This window comes from Rhodamnia argentea, chromosome 7 (assembly GCF_020921035.1).
Source record: "Rhodamnia argentea isolate NSW1041297 chromosome 7, ASM2092103v1, whole genome shotgun sequence".
Classification (NCBI taxonomy): domain Eukaryota; kingdom Viridiplantae; phylum Streptophyta; class Magnoliopsida; order Myrtales; family Myrtaceae; genus Rhodamnia; species Rhodamnia argentea.
Window position 1 is genome coordinate 29121054 of NC_063156.1, and position 20318 is coordinate 29141371.

The 20318-nt window shown below is 40.7% G+C and overlaps 1 protein-coding gene and 1 long non-coding RNA gene across 2 annotated transcripts; both read left to right on the forward strand.

Moving 5' to 3' along the window:
• Positions 1 to 8832: 8832 nt before the first annotated feature.
• Positions 8833 to 13468, forward strand: LOC115749565 (protein NBR1 homolog). The gene is made up of 7 exons (XM_030686440.2): positions 8833 to 9180; positions 10022 to 11511; positions 11611 to 11743; positions 11833 to 12087; positions 12268 to 12417; positions 12499 to 13077; positions 13168 to 13468. Exons 1-7 carry the CDS (start codon positions 9157 to 9159, stop codon positions 13264 to 13266), a joined length of 2730 nt encoding a protein of 909 aa, XP_030542300.1. The 5' UTR covers positions 8833 to 9156; the 3' UTR covers positions 13267 to 13468.
• A 1821-nt stretch (positions 13469 to 15289) lies between these two features.
• On the forward strand, positions 15290 to 20246 carry LOC125315909. The gene is made up of 3 exons (XR_007199188.1): positions 15290 to 15423; positions 16177 to 16238; positions 19488 to 20246. It is a non-coding gene; the product is annotated as an uncharacterized LOC125315909 (long non-coding RNA).
• Positions 20247 to 20318: the final 72 nt, after the last annotated feature.

Sequence of the window (20318 nt, forward strand, 5' to 3'; positions counted from 1 at the left end):
CTCGAATTGAGTCTAAACTTTAAGAGATTAGTGCTGGATCAGTAGCGCCGAAGAGGAGGTTGCTGGACGATGGAGAACAATACCGGATGATGAGGTCCGTCGTGTACGGAGGAGGCGGCTGGAGATGCAAGGACAAGGACAGTGACGCGATCCGGGGCCGCGTTGGAAAATCTACGAAAAAAAGAACTCTCCCACGTCGCGGAGGGATTGATCTACGTAGCTTGGACGTGGTGGAGATGTCAGAGAATTGGATCACTTTCTTTTTTGACTTTCCGTGGACATCCTCCTCTCCTCTCGTCCTTTTTTATTTCTCACCTTTCCACTGCTCCCTTTTTCTGAAAGAATGGCCGCCTCCCACTCTCTGCGCTACTGTTGTCAAGTCCCCTTTTTTTTTAACTGGACGAAGGCTTCCCCCTTTTCAACCAAGCTCCCCTCTTTTATAGACCCAGGAGAAATCTCCCACGATTTTTATGCAACCGTGAAATCCCTTGATCGTAGGGATTCAACAATTTTTTTTTGTTCAGATCATTTTTGATATCCCACGGTCTTGGATTTCTTCCTTAAAAATCGCAAGGAGTCATACCAAATAATAACTAAAAAAATCTTAGTATTATTGGCTAGTTGATTCCCATAATCTGTTTAAGTTCAAAAACCCACGTACACAATTTTGACCATATAAATGATCAAAGGACTTGACCGTACATCCAATGTATGGGTTTTAATTTACCAAATTAAACCCGGAACCTCTATCACTTAAACCTGTCCACCGCCAGTCCAAATTAAAATGCAAATGATATGCATGAACGACAAACTTAAATACGAATGATGAGCTAATTTTTGTAGGAACTAAAAATAATTCCTAATTTTTATGCTAATTAATGATTGAAAATTTTAGTCAAAATTTAGGTGTCAACAATTTTGCATGGAGGAATGAATAGGTGTCTTCTTCTTATGGTAAAGGTGTTCCATCGTGGCCAAAGGGGCAAGTTTTGCTCTCTGGGTAAAATCCATGTGTCTCCTTTTTAAGCAAAGCTTCATGCTAATATGACACCTAAACAAGAATAATCATTCCCTTAACTCATGAGTCGTCAGCTTATGCTCCACATGTCCATGGGGGTAAATTAGGTGTTGCCAAATGTAGACCCATGCAAAGTTGCACCTTACCTTCCCCCCCCCCCGGGGTTAAACGATCAAATCGTCTCAAATTGGAGTTTGTAGTGGCCAAATTATCGAGGAGCGCGTGAATATTCCCACCAGTGAGATCTACAGTGGCCAATCGTAGACATCTAACTGCAGCCAAGAAAAAACAGAGTTTTTGTCTAAACAAATGCGTCGAGGAATGGGAACGTCCCGGGCCAAAGTCACTGTAAGGGTAAGTCGCCAATCCCTAAAAAAGGGGTTCGATTATGCTTATTCCTAATCCTAAATAGAACAAAATAATGTAAGTGCAAGGGATTTAAGAAACGGTTTTTCTTTTTATAAGGATTAAAATTAATTTATTTTGGCTTTTTGACGAGGCCCAGAGTCGGCATCGGGCGAGGGTGGCCCTCGCCAAAATTCGGTGAGGGAGGCCCTCGCCTGAGTCTCGCGACCTCCGTCAGCCATTGATGAAGCTCGGCTACGGTCGGCGGAGGGAAGAGGGAAAAAGAAAAAGAAATGAAAGGAAAAGAAAAAATAGAAAAAGAGAAAAAAAATTAAAGGATGAAAATGCTCTTTGGTTGACGAGGTCAAGCCTTTCTTTGAGACTAATATGAACATTTTAGATCCTTATTTGAAATAATATTCACTTCATATTTTTATTTGAAAAAATGTCAACTTCAGGTTCTTTTCGGAGAAAATGATGGTATTTTAGGCCTTTTAATTGAAACAATACTTATTTCAAGCTCTTATTTGAGAAAATGAGGACACTTTAGACTCTTATTTGGAATTTTCTTAGGATAATTGCCCAAAATGTCCCAAATATATTCACGTTTGTCAATTTAATCATAAACTTTTTAATCTATTAAGTTCTAAACATTTTTAGGTGCCAATTGAGTCCATCATACTAATTTTGGCTGAAAAATTGCTGATGTAAATGTCGGCCATGACGCCGACTATCTACGTGGCATGACCTCGTCCATGTTAGCGATTCCGGTCAAAGTTGGCCGAATGGACTCAATTGACAAAACGTGAAAATGTTTAGGATTGACTTGACAAAATTAAAAAAAATTAGGACTAAATTGACAAAACTGCAATATATTTATGACTTTTTAGACAATTTCCTTAGTCACCATAGACATTTGAGAAATTGACAATTTTATCCTTCCTTAGGATTTCCACAGGTTTCATTTGTTTCATGAAAAATCAATAATTTAGAAAATATTCTCCTATGAACGATTGCTTTTATCTCTTACAAAAATGAGTGAACGAAAAGTTTTTTCATTGTCTATGAAAAACATTTATAATAAAAATTGTTGTCGATAGTGAAAAAAATTTCATCCCCTAATTATTTCAAAAGAAAAAAACGGTCATTTTTCAATTATTCACTTTTTGCGAAATAAACGGGCCGGAATTCCTTAAAGTTTTGAGATGGAAGATCTAATCATGTTGTCAATTATTTGATGAAAAGTTTGAAGTCAAAAGTTGTTGCTCTTTTTAAGAGGAATAAAACGTTAAAAGCAATTTCTGAGTTTGCTTTGAGATATGTAAATTAGTCCGGAATATTTGTTAATCATATTTAACAAGTAAATTCTTCGATTTTTGTTAAATTTATTAAATTTACGAGAAAAATAGTTGTTGAAAACGATAATCTATTTAATACGTGACCAAATCCTCAAAAAAAAAAAAAAAAAATAGGGACGATCGAGATAAAGCTTCAATTTCAAACACCGCGGATTACAAAAAGAGAAAATTACCTAAACACCCCTCACCTTTTCTTTTCCCTGAACATCCCTCACCTTCATCTTTCACATGCTCAACAAAGCCGCCATATCGGAGTCGCAGGTGAAGTGGCCTCGCGCTCATCTGCGGCCGGTGGTGGGGGAGCCGAGGTGAGCCGCCGAGATCACGGGGCGGCGAGGCCGAAGCGGGGGTCAAGGTCTGGTTGAGGGCAAAACTTTGCGTTTGAAATCGCCGCTCATCGCTGCTGAAAACGGCCCGGCGCCCACGGCTATGGCCGGTGGAGAGGGAGCCATGGGCTGAGCCGCCGAGATCGTGAGCGGCGAGGCCAAGTACTTGAAATCTCAACCCACTTTCGACACGTAATCAAAGGGAGTAGAGAGCGGCGGGGATGAAGGAGACGGCGCCTTCGAGAGATTGTGACCTAGTAATGATTGTGAGTGGAGAGGAAAAGGAAAATAAGAGGGTTAGGAAGGGTCCATGGAGGAGGAAGACAAGAAGAATAGAACAGAGATTAGAAGAGAGATCCGGGCGGCGAGGCCAAGTAACGGAGGAGAGATTTTGCAGAAATTAGGTGGGCCGTGGTAGACGTGGTCGGTTCCGGTTCCTACAAAAGGTGGAATCGGAAGTTCCGGATCGGTTCCGGTTCCGTTTTTTAAATTTAATTTTTAAAATAATTAATAATGAAATAAACATAATAAATTATAAATTATAATCAAATTGTACATTGCAATAAAATTTGGGGAAAAAAAAGAGAGAGGAGGAATAGGCTTGAACTTAATGAATTATTATTAAGCGCCTACATATCTTATTGGGATAGAAAAATCAAAGCCCATGTAGTTCTTTTATCCTTGATAACCCCAACTTACCTCATCGTCAATCGTCGCTACCCTTTGTGGTACCCGAACCGGTGGTATCTCCACAATCCTCACTAAAGAATTCTTGTTCTCAATCCAGCTCTTGGTGTCGAAATCTAGCCTTCGTCCAATCGTCGATACAAGCTTGAGCTTCCACGGACTCCGGACTTAATCTTGAACGGCGAGAGTCCAAAACTAATCATCCAACGCTAAATGCTTGTTCAACTGCAACTATTGAAGAATGGGTTGCTAATATTTGGCGAGCGATGAGGGCGAGAACTGGGTAATTGATTGAATGACTCTTCCACCACTCCAGAATTTGGAAATCTATACTGTGTTCGGCATCACGAAACTCAAATTGAGTGGTTAAATATTTTTCTAATTCAGAAATACTACTTGTTGCCCCATTTTTTTTTTCTACTCTTGAGCATATTATACCATCTACTAAGTGAACCACCAGCTTTGCTTCATGAGGCAATAGATTGTAAAGATTCACAATCACTTAAACCATATCTACTACAAAATTCTTCATATAATAGTACTATAGATTCTTTAACCTCTCCTTGTATATTTGAAATATTTATTGCATCTTCCAAATATAAACAATCATAATAATACACATTCAGATAATCTAGTAAACTATCTAATTTAATACGTGGATAAAAAAACAATACCAACTAAATAGACATGAGGAATTTTGAAATAATAATGCAACCATTTTTCTCGCATTACTAAAATAGTCCGAGCTAATTCAGTATTTTTTTCATATTCACTAAAAACACCACCAATATTAACACACTCTATTAAAAATAAATACGTAGTAGGCTAATAAATACTAGATAAAGTATTAGTAGTATCATTAAAAAATTTCAAAAATTCTAATTTTTTTTTTGCAAACGTCCCAATGTTGCAGAAGTAAAGTAATTTCGGGAATATTTTGCGAAATAAACATACATAATAAATCTTTGTAATTAAAAGTTTGATGAAGTAACTCGTAGGTAGAATTCCAATGAGTCGAAATATCTTTTGGAAACTTTTTCGCCCTTCTCCCGTGTTGTTTGCAAAAATTTCCCCATGCTTTCATAAAATGGACATGACTCTATAAAAATTAAATTGCACCATTTATTGGGGCGAGAGAAGTCTCAAGAGTTCGTAAACCATTTTGTACACATAAATTTAAAACATGACAATCACATTTAATGTGAAAAAATTGTCCGCCAAAAGAGGGTTTACAAATATTTTCTAAATCGGGAATGCAAGCGGTATTTACGGTGGCATTATCAAAACTAATTGAAAATACTTTATTTATCAAATTATATTCTTCTAAAACTTGCCTAATCATTCTATAAATATTATGAGCCGAATGTTTTTAATCAAAAACTCGAAATGCAATAAGTCTTTTTTGAATGGTCCATTCGTCACCTATCCAATGAAAAGTGACACCTATATAAGAATGAATTTGTCAAGGATCACTCCAAATATCGCTACCTAAATGCACACGTCCATTGAATTCTGCAAAAAAAATTGCCAAAGATTTTTTTTGTTTTTTACAAAGATATAAAAGTTCGCGTTTAAGAGTAGTTTTCGGAATAGTTGATGCTTGCGGAACCATCGCAGTATTTATCAAATATTTCAAATTAAAATTTTCACCGGTAGTAAACGCAGCATGATCAAGGGCAACATATTCAGCTACATTTTGTTTATAAAGTGTATCATTGTAACGGAATAAAAGATGAGTATTAGGATTGGCGTACCCGTAAATTTGTTGTTGCCTAGTGTCGATCCCCGCTTGCGTTGGATGTTTTTTCGTCGGATGCCGACAGAATGTTCCATAGCCGTCTCCTTTGATAAATTTGTATGTTTGCTAACAATATTTACAATTTATATTATACTTACCTTCGTTTTCATCATATACCTTGTCGAAGTGCAGCCACAAGTCGGATGTATTTTCTCGGCCCTTTCATTCCGGCTCATTTGCCGTCGACGTTTCTTCGACACCGGTAGGAGGATGAAGACTTTCTTGTGTTGTGACGTGCTCGACGTTCGGAATGAGAACAATGTTAATATTATCGTCGTCGTTTTCACAATATGTATACTCATGAGGATCATATCCAAGAATAGGATACTCGGAATTTCCCATCGCCATCTTGGCCTTTCCAGTATTTTTGCTTCCACTTGCCATTTTTGAGAGAATTGATCGGAAATCTGATTGAGAAAATTGAGGCGGGATTGAGAAAATTTGAGAGAATTGTTGAAAGGATTTGTGAGAAAAATGAAAGGGGGATGATAGGTATTTATAGAAAAGGGGATGGTTATTTAACTTAAAAAAAATTGGAGGGGTTTAAATTTGGCGAGTTGCAATTGAAACGGCCCAAAGAGCCGTTGGGGGGCGGCTCTTCCCCCCTGCCTTTTAATTTTTTTTTTATGGGTCGGAACCGGCGGTTCCGGGCTGGTTCCGACAATTGTGAAACCGGAACCGGCCCTTGAGGGCCGGTTTCGGTTCCGGGTCGGAATTGTGGACCCGATCAACGGGCCGGTTCCGGGCCCCCGGTTCCGAATGGCCACGTTCGGGCCGTGGAGATGTTTAGGGAAAGGAAAAGGTGAGTGAAAAGAGAAATTCTGAAAAATCTGAAATGTGATCTCCATATATGACACGCGTCGATCAATTAGTAGAGTGGGTTAGAGATGATTTGCCAAGAAAGGACTACCTAATGTTTTCTCGAAAGAAGCGGGGGAGGACGCTGCATCTCCATCTCGGAATCGCCATCGTCAATCATCCTCATCTGATGGCCGTTTCCTCAAGAAGCAAAGCTACTCCTCTCTCTCGTCGATGTTTCCCACACATCAGAGCCCCTAATAGCCTCGTAATTTGACCTAATACCCTAAAAAACCTTTAAAATTTCATTCCAATTATACTCTTTTGTCTCAAAAAATTTGAAACTTTATGTCCAATCCTAATTTTTTAGGTCATGTCCCAATTTTATTCTAACATTTTTAAAGTCACATAAAAAATACAAATTATTACTTAAGTTATAAATTTGTCTCCATTAACCCCCGTCCAAAATTTCTCCTCGACAATTGCGAAATGGAAAACTCCCAAGCACGAGTTATACGAGTGTCTCGAGCGTGAGCTTTCTAATCTCGACAGATAGAACATTCCCAAACATGAGGGATTGAAAATCGAGCGCATAATTACTAAAGATTGAGGGTTAATGGAGGCAGATTTAGGACTCAAGTAAAAATTGATGATGTTTTATGAGGCAAAAAAAAAAAAAGAGTAAAATTGAAACTAGACCCATAGTCAAGATATTTTATTTGAAAAAAAAATTTCATGGTAGAATTGACATTATGCCTAAAATTGAGGATTTTTTATGGAACAAAAAATGCTTAAGGTAGAATTTTTTTTGGTCAAATTTTAAGGTAGAATTGGACTATACCTAAAGTTGAATGTTTTTTAGGGAAAATTTCAAAAAAGAGCACCAAGTGCCATCATTTTCTCAAATAAGGGTCTAAAATGGACATTGTTTCAAAAAATGGCACGAAGAGCCCCGATTGCGTTAAAGAAATGCTTGAAGTGGACATTATTTCAAATAAGAACCTCAAATTATTATATCAATATAAAAAAAGGGCTCGAGTCATTTTAGTTAGGGACATTTTGGTCATTTATTATTTTATGTTATCCTTTTTATATTTTTGAAGAAATTTTGAAAAAAAACAAATTTTTTTTAAAAAGAAGAAGAACACAGGCGGGAGGTTTTTGGCCATTGGGGTCGCCGGTGCCTCGGCCATGGCCGAGACCGGCTAGGGGGTAGACGGCGCTCTTTGACCCACCCTAGTAGGGTCTCGGCAGAGGGCCTGGTCGGGGCCCTCTCCCGGCTCAAGCGAGGGCCAACAGGCCCTCGCCGTTGGTCGGCGGGGTTGTCGGTGACCCCGACGACCATAGCCACCACCCCACCGGTGGTGGGGCGACAGCTACATGTGGGAGGTCGGTCCTCTCGCTTGTGTTCTTTGTTTTGTTTTTTTTTTATTTTATGTTTTTGATTTTATGTTTAATTTAATTTAATAAAAAATGAGATTAAATTTTTATTTTACAAAAATACCCTCGACTTGTTGGAAAATTTGGCCGGCCAGCGAGGTCAAGTCATTATTTGAAACAACCATAATCACTTTAGGCCATTTTTTGAGATAATGACGGCATTTCGGGCTCTTATTTGAAACAAAGTTTACTTCAAGCCCTTATTTGAGAAAACGATGACACTTGAGGCCTTTTTTTTGAAAATTTTCCTATTTTTTAGTAGACAAAAGACAGAATTGAAATAAAAGTTAAAGTTAAAAGTCTTTTAGGTATTAAGCCCCACAACTTCCGACCGGCATGGACGTCGTGAGGGTCTAGGAATCACCAACACTCCGATACTTTCTAGGATCGGCATGTCATGTTCGACACTTCGACACTCTCCTACATGTGATGGACACGTGATCGGTACTCTAGATACGCCGGTGACACGCGAGTCCAACATGCCGACATGCCATTTCAACACTCATGAGATTAGTTTTAAGTACTTTTAATAAATTAGATGTCAAAATATAAATTTATCAGAAATTTATATACTTAAGTCATATATACAGTAATCCCAAAATTTATATACCTATCCAATCCAATAAAAACCTAATCATGACTTTTTAATCGAAGAAGAAGAAGAAGAAACTTATTGCTGATATTTTTATATATGTATGATGATGTATCATTTATATACAAAAATACATATTTAATATACACCGTGTCGGAATTTTTCATTTTTGAGAAATGATGGGTTGCGTATCGTGTCTCGTCGATGCTACTTGGGTGGGGATCCTTACTGGGGGCCGCCCGCCCGCCCGGCAACTTTTTTGATACCCCCATTTTTTTTTTTTTTTGAATCCAATTAGTTGATTTCGTTCGATTTTCCTTAGCGAAGAAGATAGACCCCAGAACGCAAAAAGTCAATAAATAAAACCTTCTTCTTCCCCAAGCAAAACCCAAATAAAAAAAAAATTGGAAAAGAAAGGCTAAAAAAAATCACAGGGCGAGAATATAAATAAAAGGCACGCAATGCGCGATATGGACATGGCAGCATCGTACTTTTAGAGAGAGAGAGAGAGAGAGAGAAAGAGGGAGGGAGGGAGAGAGAGAGAGAAGCGGATTACGGGTACGCTTTAGGGGGAGTGCGGTTGTGCTGCGATCGGCGGTAACGATTTCCGCAATTCCTGATCGCGGCCGATTTCGTCGGTTTTGTGAAGATTTCGTCCGGTGCGTGTTCGTAGCCCGGGTTTCGGTGGGGTTTTCGGTTTTGTTTTGTTTTGTTTGGTTTGGTTTGGTTTGGTTTCTTCGCTTGCTCTTGCGGATCACTGGGACGCTCGAGTTCGCTCGCTCGCGACTGTGAATATGGAGTCTACTCTCGTGATCAAGGTCCGTCGATTTCCCCCCTTCGCTCGTTTGTGTTGACTGTTGTTGCGCTTGCCCCCTGCATGCTCCCGGTTTCTTCCCGTTTGGTCGATGATAACGATGGAGTTGCCGTTTGCTGTGGTTTTGCGTGGGTTGCTCTGTGAATTCTCTGTTTTTTTGTTTCTTTTTGTATTGGTTAGGGTTGGGGGGGGGAGAATGATGATTAGGGCTCGCCATGTGCACAGCTGTGTAAGGGTTTTGAAAGACGAAGTTTCGCTCGGTTCACGGCTGAGCTCTTAATCATCGTGCCACTCTAGTTTTGACTTTTGACTGTGGTGGATTGAACCTGCTTTTTAATCGATCCGGATTCGGAAGAGGAAATTCTCACTCTTTTGTGTGTACCGTACTTTGGGGCTTGTGTAGCTTTCGTAGTCTGGGCATGTTGCTTCGCGACTGAATGGTTTGTGTCATAGTCGGTTCCAATTTCAGTGTCACCGGCAGTTTCCTTAGCTATGAAATGCTTGATTATCTCTGATCCATAAAAATTGAGGCCAAGGCCAAGAATTTCGGCCTTTCTGATGAACCAGCTTCTTTCTTTTTCGCTCTCTGTCATGATTCAGTGCTACATGTTCTCATGCTTAATTGCGTTGTTTATGTGTGCCTTCAAACCAAGCAGTAATCATATGACTATATTCTACAAAGAACACAATGATACCTGTTTTTCATTTTTCCTTTGTGCATTTCTTATTTTCAGGGTAGTTGGTTAATTTGAACATGGGCTTCTTAAGAGCCGGTTGCTTTTTTTTTTTCCCTGTTATAATTTTCGAGGATGCATGTCGCACTGAACTGTGGTACATGGTTGTAGGTTAAATACGGAAGTACTCTGAGGCGCTTCAATGCACGCGTGGATGAAAATGAAAACCTGGATCTCGACATGGTTGGCCTGAAGGCCAAGATCCTCAGTCTGTTCAGTTTCCCTTCTGATGCTGATCTGACCCTGACCTATGTCGACGAGGATGGTGATGTAGTGACTCTCGTCGATGATAATGATCTGCGTGATGTAATGAGGCAACATCTGAAATTTCTTAGAATTAATGTATCTGTGAATGGTGAGAAAAGTGGCAGATCGTATGCTAGGTCGAGTGGAAGTTCTACCCCACTAAGATCCCCTCGGGGCCAGCAACCATTGCCTGATGTCAGTGCCATTGTTTCTGAAGCTCTAAAAACTGTGCCAGAACCAATTCGTGAAGCAATTTCAAAACTATCGCTGGACCTGGCTTCTAAAGCTTCCTCCTCTAGTCCAACAATTTCGGACTTGATCGACAGTTTTACGAAGTTGGGTCAATCTTACCTGAATACAGGTTTTCAGCCTCAGGTTGGTGGGAACGTGGGTGGTGTTAATGGTGCCTCTGCAAGTAATGGGGCCACATCCATGGCAGCTGATACTGATGCTGCGAAGGATGAAAGCATGCACGATGTGATGCCAAACTCTAATTTTGGACACTCATCATCTAAGGAATGCAAGGTTATGGATGATGGAGGTGTTAGCGAAGGTGGGGTTGTGTCTGCTGCTCCAGTCCATGTACCTGTTGATCTTAATGCCGACCTCCCTGGGGAGTCAAACATTTCAGGTGGAGAGACAAAGGTGGAAGGCCATAAAATTTCAGATGGAAAGGCACTGGTTGAGGTCCTGAAGGAATTCGAGAAGAAACTGAATGATCAAATCAGTGATCAGATTAGCTGCCAATCCAGTGGGAAAACAAAGGTGGCATTGGAGAAAACTTCAGGTGGGAAGGGGCATGTGAAATTCTTGAAGGCAATGAATAAAAAATTAAATGACCATATCAAAGATCAAGTTAGCCGCCAGTCCGCTGCCTTTGAAGCATCCACAAGCACGGTAGACAATCCAGGATATCCTAATCCTCATCCTTTGTGCATCCCCGGGTATACAGTCAGCACCTTTCAACCATTGCACCCTTTTGTAAATAGCACGCCTGTCACACAGGGTCTAAATACAAAGGTGGAAGTCCAGAACGTCTCGGTTGGGAAGACACAGGCTGAAGTCCAGATGGAACTTCAGAAAAATGCCAATGGTTCCATTCGCAGTGTCGACCCTGGAGCATCCCCAACTGTGGCCAACACCACAGGAATGCCAAAGCCCGCTGTTGTTGAACCATTTAGTGGATTGTCTCTTGCTGAGGACTGGTCTTCTGGGCATGGTGCTTCCCGACGTCCGCATCCATTTAAGAGAAGCTCCAACTACGCTGATTCCATGGGCGGGATATTCCACAAGGGTATTCGCTGTGATGGCTGTGGTGTTCATCCAATTACTGGACCTCGGTTCAAATCAAAAGTGTAAGCAGGACCTCTTATTTTTGCTCTGTAACTATAGAAATGGGATTTTTCAATTGATGTTTATTTGGATTTATTCGAATTCTATTTATCTTTTTTTAGGAAGGAAGATTATGACCTTTGCAGCATCTGCTTCTCTGGAATGGGTAATGTGGCTGACTATATCCGGATAGACCGGCCAGTCTTGTATGGAGCCTATAGACTGCCAAGGCCCTTCAAAGCATTTTATGATCTTGTATGTTTTCTTAGGAGTTCTCTCTGCTAACTTCTACACAACTTTTTGATGTGAAACCAATTTAACTTGCGTCGTCTACTTGGATGCAGCATCCTTGGGATGCAGCTCCTTCACCAATCCCCCATCCACTAAGAGGTTGCGGAGGGAAGTCTGGTAAGCCTAAGCTGGACAGTCGGTTCGTCTCGGATGTCACTGTGATGGATGGCACTTTGATGGCACCATCGACCCCCTTCACTAAGATATGGCGTATGCGCAATACTGGAAATTTTGATTGGCCTCGGGGAACACAATTGGTCTGGATTGGAGGAGACAAATTCAATGACACTAATTCAGTGGAAATCGAGGTAAGCATGTTTTCTTTTTCTTTATTGTAGGCATTTGAAGATCTCTAATTTGTGTTTTTCACGATCTGTTAAAGCATTAAACCATATATCTTGATAGTGCTACATAGTGAACTTTTCATATCTTTCCTGCTTTTGTTCCCCGCTCTCTCCCCCCCACCCCAAAAAAAAAAAAATTGCCAGGTTCCTGCTCAAGGTGTGCCAGTAGATGGGGAGCTGGACATTGCTATTGATTTTACAGCTCCAGTTTCAGCTGGTCGGTACATTTCCTACTGGAGGATGGCATCTTCTTCAGGACATAAGTTTGGCCAGCGTGTTTGGGTTTTGATTCAGGTTAAGCAGCTTCTGGTTGCATTTTCTTCTTTGCTATGACTTTTCATTGGCATACCAACCCATTTTCATTTTGTCGTGTAGGTTGATGATTCCCTGAAGGATGCATTGTGTGATAGCCTCAAGGGCTTGAACCTGAATCTGCCTGCGGAAAGTGATGAGTCTAAACGCTCTGAAATCTTAGACATGAATGTTCCGCCTGCTGTAGTTTCTGACTTCTTTGGAAACGACAACTCCAACACAGTCACTGAACCAGTTCAGCCGATGGTTGAGCAGCACAACGAGGAGCAGGAGCTCAATTTTCCCATAAATGACAATTTGCTGGTTGGCCAAAGGGTAGCAGCCTCTGCTCCTCCCGAGGACTCTGGACCCATTTCGTATCCTGTAGTGGAAGTCGAGCCACCTGAAGCAATTCCTGCTGCAACTGCTGCAGTTGTGCCTGCTCCTGTCATTGCTTCTTCTTCTGCACCATCCCTAGCCGTTGGCAGCGACACAGAGGCTGTGGAAAAGTCGCTTCTGAAGGAGCTGGAGGAGATGGGCTTCAAGCAGGTGGACTTGAACAAGGAGATACTGAGGATGAACGCTTACAACTTGGAGCAATCAGTGGATGATCTGTGCGATGTTGCTGAATGGGATCCTATACTCGGAGAGTTGCAGGAGATGGTATGCGAACTCTTATTTTACTCAATTTGGTCCCTTAGCTTAATTTCATTCAAGTTCAGGTAGTTGATTTGTCAATGCTTGAAAATGCAGGGTTTCTGTGACAAGGAGATGAACAAGAAGCTGCTGAAGAAGAACAATGGGAGCATCAAGCGCGTAGTCATGGATCTTCTTACTGGGGAGAAGGCTTGATAAGAGTCAATGATCTGAGCTGGTTATGTCATCATTCCCATAATGTTATTAAATAAATAAAGGTTATGATGGACCTATGATGTTTGCTTCTGGGATGTTGTTTAGTTCTAAGTCCTTAGTAAGTTGGAAGCTGGAGCTGAACCATATGGTATGATGAGAATGTATGAACCATGAACCAGTTTCGTTGTCTATATTATGTATGGTATGGTAGTTATGCTTATTGCTGGTTGTTAACTCTGAATCTCTGATGCACATCACTTGCAAACAATCAATAGGGAGTCCTCATTTGGAAAGCGAGGCTTTTGATTCAGCTCAAAGGTTCTGATTTCCATGTTCTTCTGGAACATGAGAAAGGAGTTCGTTCAAACAAATTTTTGGGTGCTTAGATGAACCCACCGGAGTTCAGACTCGCCGGAAGGATTTTGAAATTAGGCGATGGATACTCTTTTAGATGAACCCACCAGAGTTCGTCCATGCCTCGTTAGTTGTTTCAATAGTGGTTTTTCCTCTTGAGCTGTCGATGTTGTTCGAGTTATGAACTACTAAGAAATAGTTTCAATAGTGGTTTTTCCTAGTGAACTACTTTGTGTTAATTATACTATATCAATTTTGCAGTCGACACTTCCGCAATGTTTCATATCATTACATGACATCGACGTTTAGCCAAAAAAATAAAAATAAAAAACACAATTTCAAATCAATCTTTTCTTAATAATACGTGCTATAAAGGTACTTGTTCAGAAGTTCCGCTCACAGTTCTTTGAATGAATCAATAACAAATGAGTCTTTTTGTAGAGCCTTATCTGCAGAACAAATGCCATGTTCTCATCCCTCTGCTTGCATCTTCATCGTGCGTTGAGTGGCACCACGCCTTTCCATTTTCCACCTAGTTATTCATCCCTCTTAACCCTTCTTTTCTATATTTTCAATTTCCTGCTTTTTTGCAAATTAAAGATTACTTAATTCTGCACCAAAAATTTTCGGTTTATTAGTTTCTAATAACAAAAACTGTCACATCTACATCGGGACACCATTATTATATTAACAATGTTAATTCACCTCTTACAGGCCTCCATGGCCTGTTTGTTCGATATACAAGGACTCCACTTATGCTTTCCTTATTTAACATGTCGATGCTCGCACGTCCTCCACTTCTTGTAGTAGATCATATCTTTCTTTTTTTTTTCTTAATGGTGGGAAATACCCTTCATGTGTTTTATATTTTGAGGGATCTCGAGGTCCGGATATTAGAAGGAGCAGTTTAGCGGCTTAATTAGGTCAACCGAAGATCTTTTGCTGATTGAACAAATAACACGATTCAAAGCACCAAATTGTACAAATAAGGTGAGTCAGAAAAGCAATCTTTCCCATGAAAATAAAAACCGTAATTTTTGAGTGCCAACTGCCAACTAACCGCCATTTAACTGCTTTGGGAGCGTTGACCCAAGGTCATCTGTCAAATCTCACCGCCATTTTCTCCCTATTTATTGAAGCACTCTTCTTCCCTCCATTCTTCACGTCCCCCCGTCGCTCCATTTCAGTCAATCGCTCTCTCCACCCCCATCAGTCGAGACCCCTGCAAGTTTTTGACGCTCTTATCTAAGATAGTAGTTGGAATTCGTAACGTTTTAACCTTTTCCTCCTCGTCCTCTTCGACTCCTGTAATGTTCAAATCCCTGCAGATTGCTGCATCACATTTTCCTTTTCTGGGTATTCGTCCTCGATTCAATGGGTGTTGATAATTGGGGCCAAAAGAATCAAGTCCCCCTTCGTGTTCATCATTGTCGTTCGGCGTCGAGTTGAAGATCATGACAGGGCCATGCTGTATGTAATCGTCTATTTCCTTCCGTATAATATTCTGAGTCTCGTTCATTTGAACTCTGAAATATCGGGTGAATATGGTAATTTTCACTGAATATTTCTTGTTCGTATGTTTTTGGTCCAGACGTCGTTCAAGAAAACGTCTTTTATCAGAGATCCTTGGCAATGCCACTTTCTTGATGCTTTTCTTAAACCTTCATCTGCTCAGATTGTCATCTCTTTTCGCCACAATTAAGTTGTTGGGTATTGATCGATTCTTTTCTGTAGGATTGAAAGGTTTGTCAAAGCGGTGAACATTTATTTGTCGATGACTGAATCAATAGGGCCTTATTGTATGTTCTACCTGCTGGGCAGCAACTATAGTTGGAAGACCGCCGGTTATACAGCATAGAAAGATTTTTCATCTCCTCATGCCTTTTGCATCCTGCAAGTCTCACGTGGTGAAATATCCCAGCACCATATACAATGCTCTGCAGGTAGAATCTTCTTTCACGTCTTATTCTTTATGGACGACTCATATTTTGTCTTCCATATAGCACTAAAACTTCTCGTCTTTTAAGAACTTGTCACAAGCTGCTTGCATCTCCATGCAAATGAATATTTGGAGCGAACAGTAGAGTTGTGATTCCCGAACAGTGGTTATCAAATCACGCAGAACCAGACGGAGTGTCATTGCTCAGAAGTTTTTATGAAAGTTCTTCCACAAGTCAAGGTGGCTTGAACTGTTTTGATATGCTGCATTTCAAGATGTTTTCTTCTCAAATGCATAGTGAGCCGCTGAACCAAATGGAGAGCTAGTGAGGTACCCGGTACCTGACGCATTCAATGTATACAGCAGCCACATAATCAGGTAACCAGTACCCGACGGCAACAGTCTTTTATCAGAGATTCTTGGCCATGCTACTTTCTTGATGCTGGTTGAGGAAACATCGTGATGCTTTTCTTAGCCTTCATCTGCTCAAATTATCATTTTTCACCTCAATTAAGTTGTCGTTGTGTTGATCTGATTTTTATAGGTAGAATTGGAAGGTTTGTCAAAGCAGTCAACATTTATTCGTTGACTAGTGAATCAAGAGGGCCTTATTGTAGGTTCTTGCTGCTGGGGATGCACTGAAGATGCAGATACCAATGTGTTCGGCGACTTTAGTGATGTAGGCCAATGATATGCCTCATTCTAGAGATTCCTCTAGCTACTGAATTTTTTTGCTTATTATGGATTTCTTCAGATTTCATCAGATTAGGCTTGGGATGCGTGGAAATGGAACATTCCTAGTGCAGCAACTATAGTAAGAAGATCACCAGTTATACATGACAAAAGGATTTTTCATCTCCTCATGCGTTTTGAGTCCTGCGAGTCTCACTGGGTGGAATGTCCCAAAATCATGTACGATGCTCTGCAGGTAGAATCTTCTTTCATGTCCTGTTCTTTATGAGATGACTTTTATTTTGACTTGCATATAGCACCAAAACTTGTTGTTTTATGAGGACGTGCTGATAATTCTGATTTAGTTTGTCACAAGCCGCTTGCATCTGCACGCAAATGAATATTTGGAGTGAGCGAACACTAGCGTTGTCATTCCTGAGCAGTGGTTATCTAATCATGTAGAACAAGCACATTGTATTGCTGTTTCATATTGTTGATAGGATCATATAAGCATTACTCAGAAGTTTTTATGAAAGATCTTCATGACAAGTCAAGGCAGGTTGAACTATTTTTCTATGCTGCAGTTCAAGGTGTTCCATTTCCTAATACATAGTGAGCTGCTGAAACAGATGGAGAGCTGGTGAGGTACCTGGTACCCGACGCATTCAATGTACATAGCAGCTACATAGGCAGCCAAGAGGTGGCTCTGGACAGTAACGCTGTCGTGAAGGACCAACCAAGAATTGGAACAACTTGAGCTGAAGTCAATCTTGGATTAATGAAGGAGATCAGATCAAGTCATGATCAGATGCCTTGTCATATTGGAGTTTCCATTTGGACCAGACAGACTGGAAAAATTTACCTGGTTACCATGGTCATCGGGCCGGTTGAATGACCCTGTTTCAAGCAAATTGATTTTGAAGCTGTAAAGGCTAGCTTTTGTTTAGATTATGTTGGTACATGGTGAGGCTTTTCTTGGGTTTCTTTAAGTGGGCAGGACACTTGTATTCTGATGGAGATTGTCAAAATAGTTGGGCCAATGGCTGGCTACTGCCCATCGATAGTCACTCACTTGCACAAGTTATGAGTTCAAGTTGTGCCGGAGTATTTAGCTCCTTAACTGTAAATTTTTTTTTAAATAGTGGATTTAAACTCCCGGCTGCCGGATTATTTGGCTCCTTAACTGTAAAAGTTTTTTGAAATAGTGGATTTAAACTCCTGGCGGGGCTGAACCACTATAATCGATCGAGCAAATTCTCTTTTCCTTGCTCCTATATTTTGATCTACTTCACTCGTTTATATACTTGTGTTTAGTCTTGTATATCACATTTAAGCAAATTTAATCTAGTGTTTTTTTTTTGGGTAAGGTAAGAAGTAATTTAATCTAGTGTTTGTTGTTTATTAGTGGGAGAAAGTTTGGAGTTCTTGCTAGAAGGACAATACTGATGTTGGCTTAGGCGCTTGGCTATCCAATAGTTCAGTTGCTTCTTGTTTTCTTTACACCATTCTCGGACAAGTCAGTAGCTTGTTCCCAGTATAAATATCAAAGAGCAGACTGGTTAAAAGAATTATGAGAGCAGAGGATTCCTTGCCCTTTTGCTGCAGGTGGTAAACTCAGGACAAGCTCCAAATCTAGAATTTGGGAAATGTTATAGTGATTTCTTCTTCTGATCTGGCTAGTTTCCTTTACACATAAGTTATCATAGTTTGTTTGACACATATTCGTCAGAATGGTTCAAAAAAGAGCCGATTCATGTTGCAAGATCTACCGAGAGTCCTCGATGGAAGAATCCCGGTTGATCTCTTTTTCTCTAACCGGTCAAATCTTGTTAATAGGCGCTCAGTTAGATTAAAATTTTCGTTTTGCCAGTAATGTTGGGGTGTAGTATGTTATATCAGTTCCATTCAGGATTTGAAGTTAGGTAATATTCATGAGCCAGTTCTGAGGTTTATTTTTAAGCCTTTTTATGGTTAGTTCTAGTATTTACATTGGCAGGATTTGGCTTTGAGGACAGATGGCTACTTCTTGAGATGGAAAGCTTATTGTCTTAAGATCCAAAAGTAACAGGCATGCAAAACTTTTCTTGTGTTTCCGGGTTTGTTAAGTCCCTGCTGCCTTGCCTCCCATGCGTTCTTTGCACTAACTGCACATTCGTAAGCACTATTGTCACACACTATGGCGTTCCCAGGCAGCCGGCGATCTACACTCTTCTGCTGCTTCCGCTGGAAAAGACGATGCACTTCTATTTCCAAAGTCGCTGGCTCGAGGCTGACTTGACGGGCGATGATTCCGGCGCTGCATCTGGTTGATATTCAAGACTTGGCCGGGTGAAAAAGTTAACGGGAGGCCACCTCGTCCTCCGTTACTTTGCCTCAACTTACAGAAAAAAGCTAAAGAATTCGCATTCTTTTCTGCTCTACAGTTAATCTTGTGGTCAAATAATCCGTCGCACGTAATTGTTTTCCAATAAAATTAAGAATCATAATTTTGGAGTGCCAACTACCAACCACCTTCCATTTTAACGGTCTCGGGAGGATCTTTCAAATCTCACCGCCATTTTCTCCCTATTTAAGCACACTCTTTCGCTTTACCCTTCACATTCCTCTGTCACTCCATCTCCTCCCCCATCATCGCGAAGCAAGAACCCTGTAAGTCTTTGACTCTCTTATCCGAGATTGTAGTTGGAATTCTTAACGTTTTAACCTTCTCCTTCCTCATTCTCTTCCACTTCGGTAGTGTTCATATCCCTACGGACTGCTCCATAAAGTTTTTCTTTTGTCGGCATTCATCGTCAATTCAATGGGTGCTGATAATTGGGGCCAAAAGAATCAAGTCCATCTGGTTCGTGTCTATCATCCCGTGACGAGTTCAAGATCATGACAGGGCCATGCTTTATGTAATCATCTGTTTCCTTTAGGATCATATTCTCAGTAAATATCGTGCGGGCATGGTAATTTTCACTGGATATTTCTCGTTGACATCTTTTTGGTCCCGATGTCGTCCAAGAAAACAGTCTTTCATCAGAGATTCTTGGCCACTCCACTTTCTTGATGCTGGTTGAGGAAAACATCGTGATGCTTTTCTTTGCCTTCATCTGCTCAAACTATCATCTCTTTTCGCCTCAATTAAGTTGTCTGGCGTGTTGATCTGATTCTTGTACGTAGAATTAGGAAGGTTTGTCAAAGCGGTCGACATTTATTCGTTGACGAATGAATCAAGAGGGCCTTATTGTGTTCGGGGACGTTACCGATGGAGGATTGGGATGCGTGGAAATGGAACATTCCAAGAGCAGCAACTTTAGTAGGAGGATCGCCAGTTATCCATCAGAATAGGATTTTTCATCCCCTCATGCCTTTTGAGTCCTGCAAGTCTCACTGGGTGGAATATCCCAAAATCATATACAATGCTCTGCTGGTAGAATCTTCTTTCACGTCCTATTCTTTATGAGACGACTTTTATTTTGTCTTGCATATAGCACCAAAACCTGTTGTCTTTTGAGGACGTGCTGATAATTCTGATTGAATTGGTCACAAGCTGCTTGCATCTGCATGTAAATCAATGTTTCGAGCGAGCAAACACTAGTGTTGTGATTCCTGAGCACTGGTCATCTAATCATGTAGAACAAGCACATTGTATTGCTGTTTCATTTTGTTGATAGGATCATATAAGCATTACTCAGAAGTTTGTTACGTAAGTTCTTCCACAAGTCAAGGTGGCTCGAACTATTTCTGTGTGCTGCATTTTTTATTCCCAAATGCATAGTGAGCCGCTGAACCAGAGGGAGAGCTAGTGAGGTACCCGGTACCCAATGCGTTCAACGTATATGGCAGCTACATAGTCAGCCAAGAGGTGGTTCTAGATGGAAACCCCGCTGTGAAGGACTGACCAAGAATTGGAACAACTTGAGCTGAAGTCAACCTTGGATTAATGAAGGAGATCAGATCAAGTCATGATCGGATGCCTTGTCATATTGGAGTGATCATTTGGACCAGACAGACTATGGAAACAATCTACCTGGCTACCATGTTCGTTGGGCCGGTTGACTACCTACCTCACATTGTATTGCTGTTTCATTTTGTTGATAGG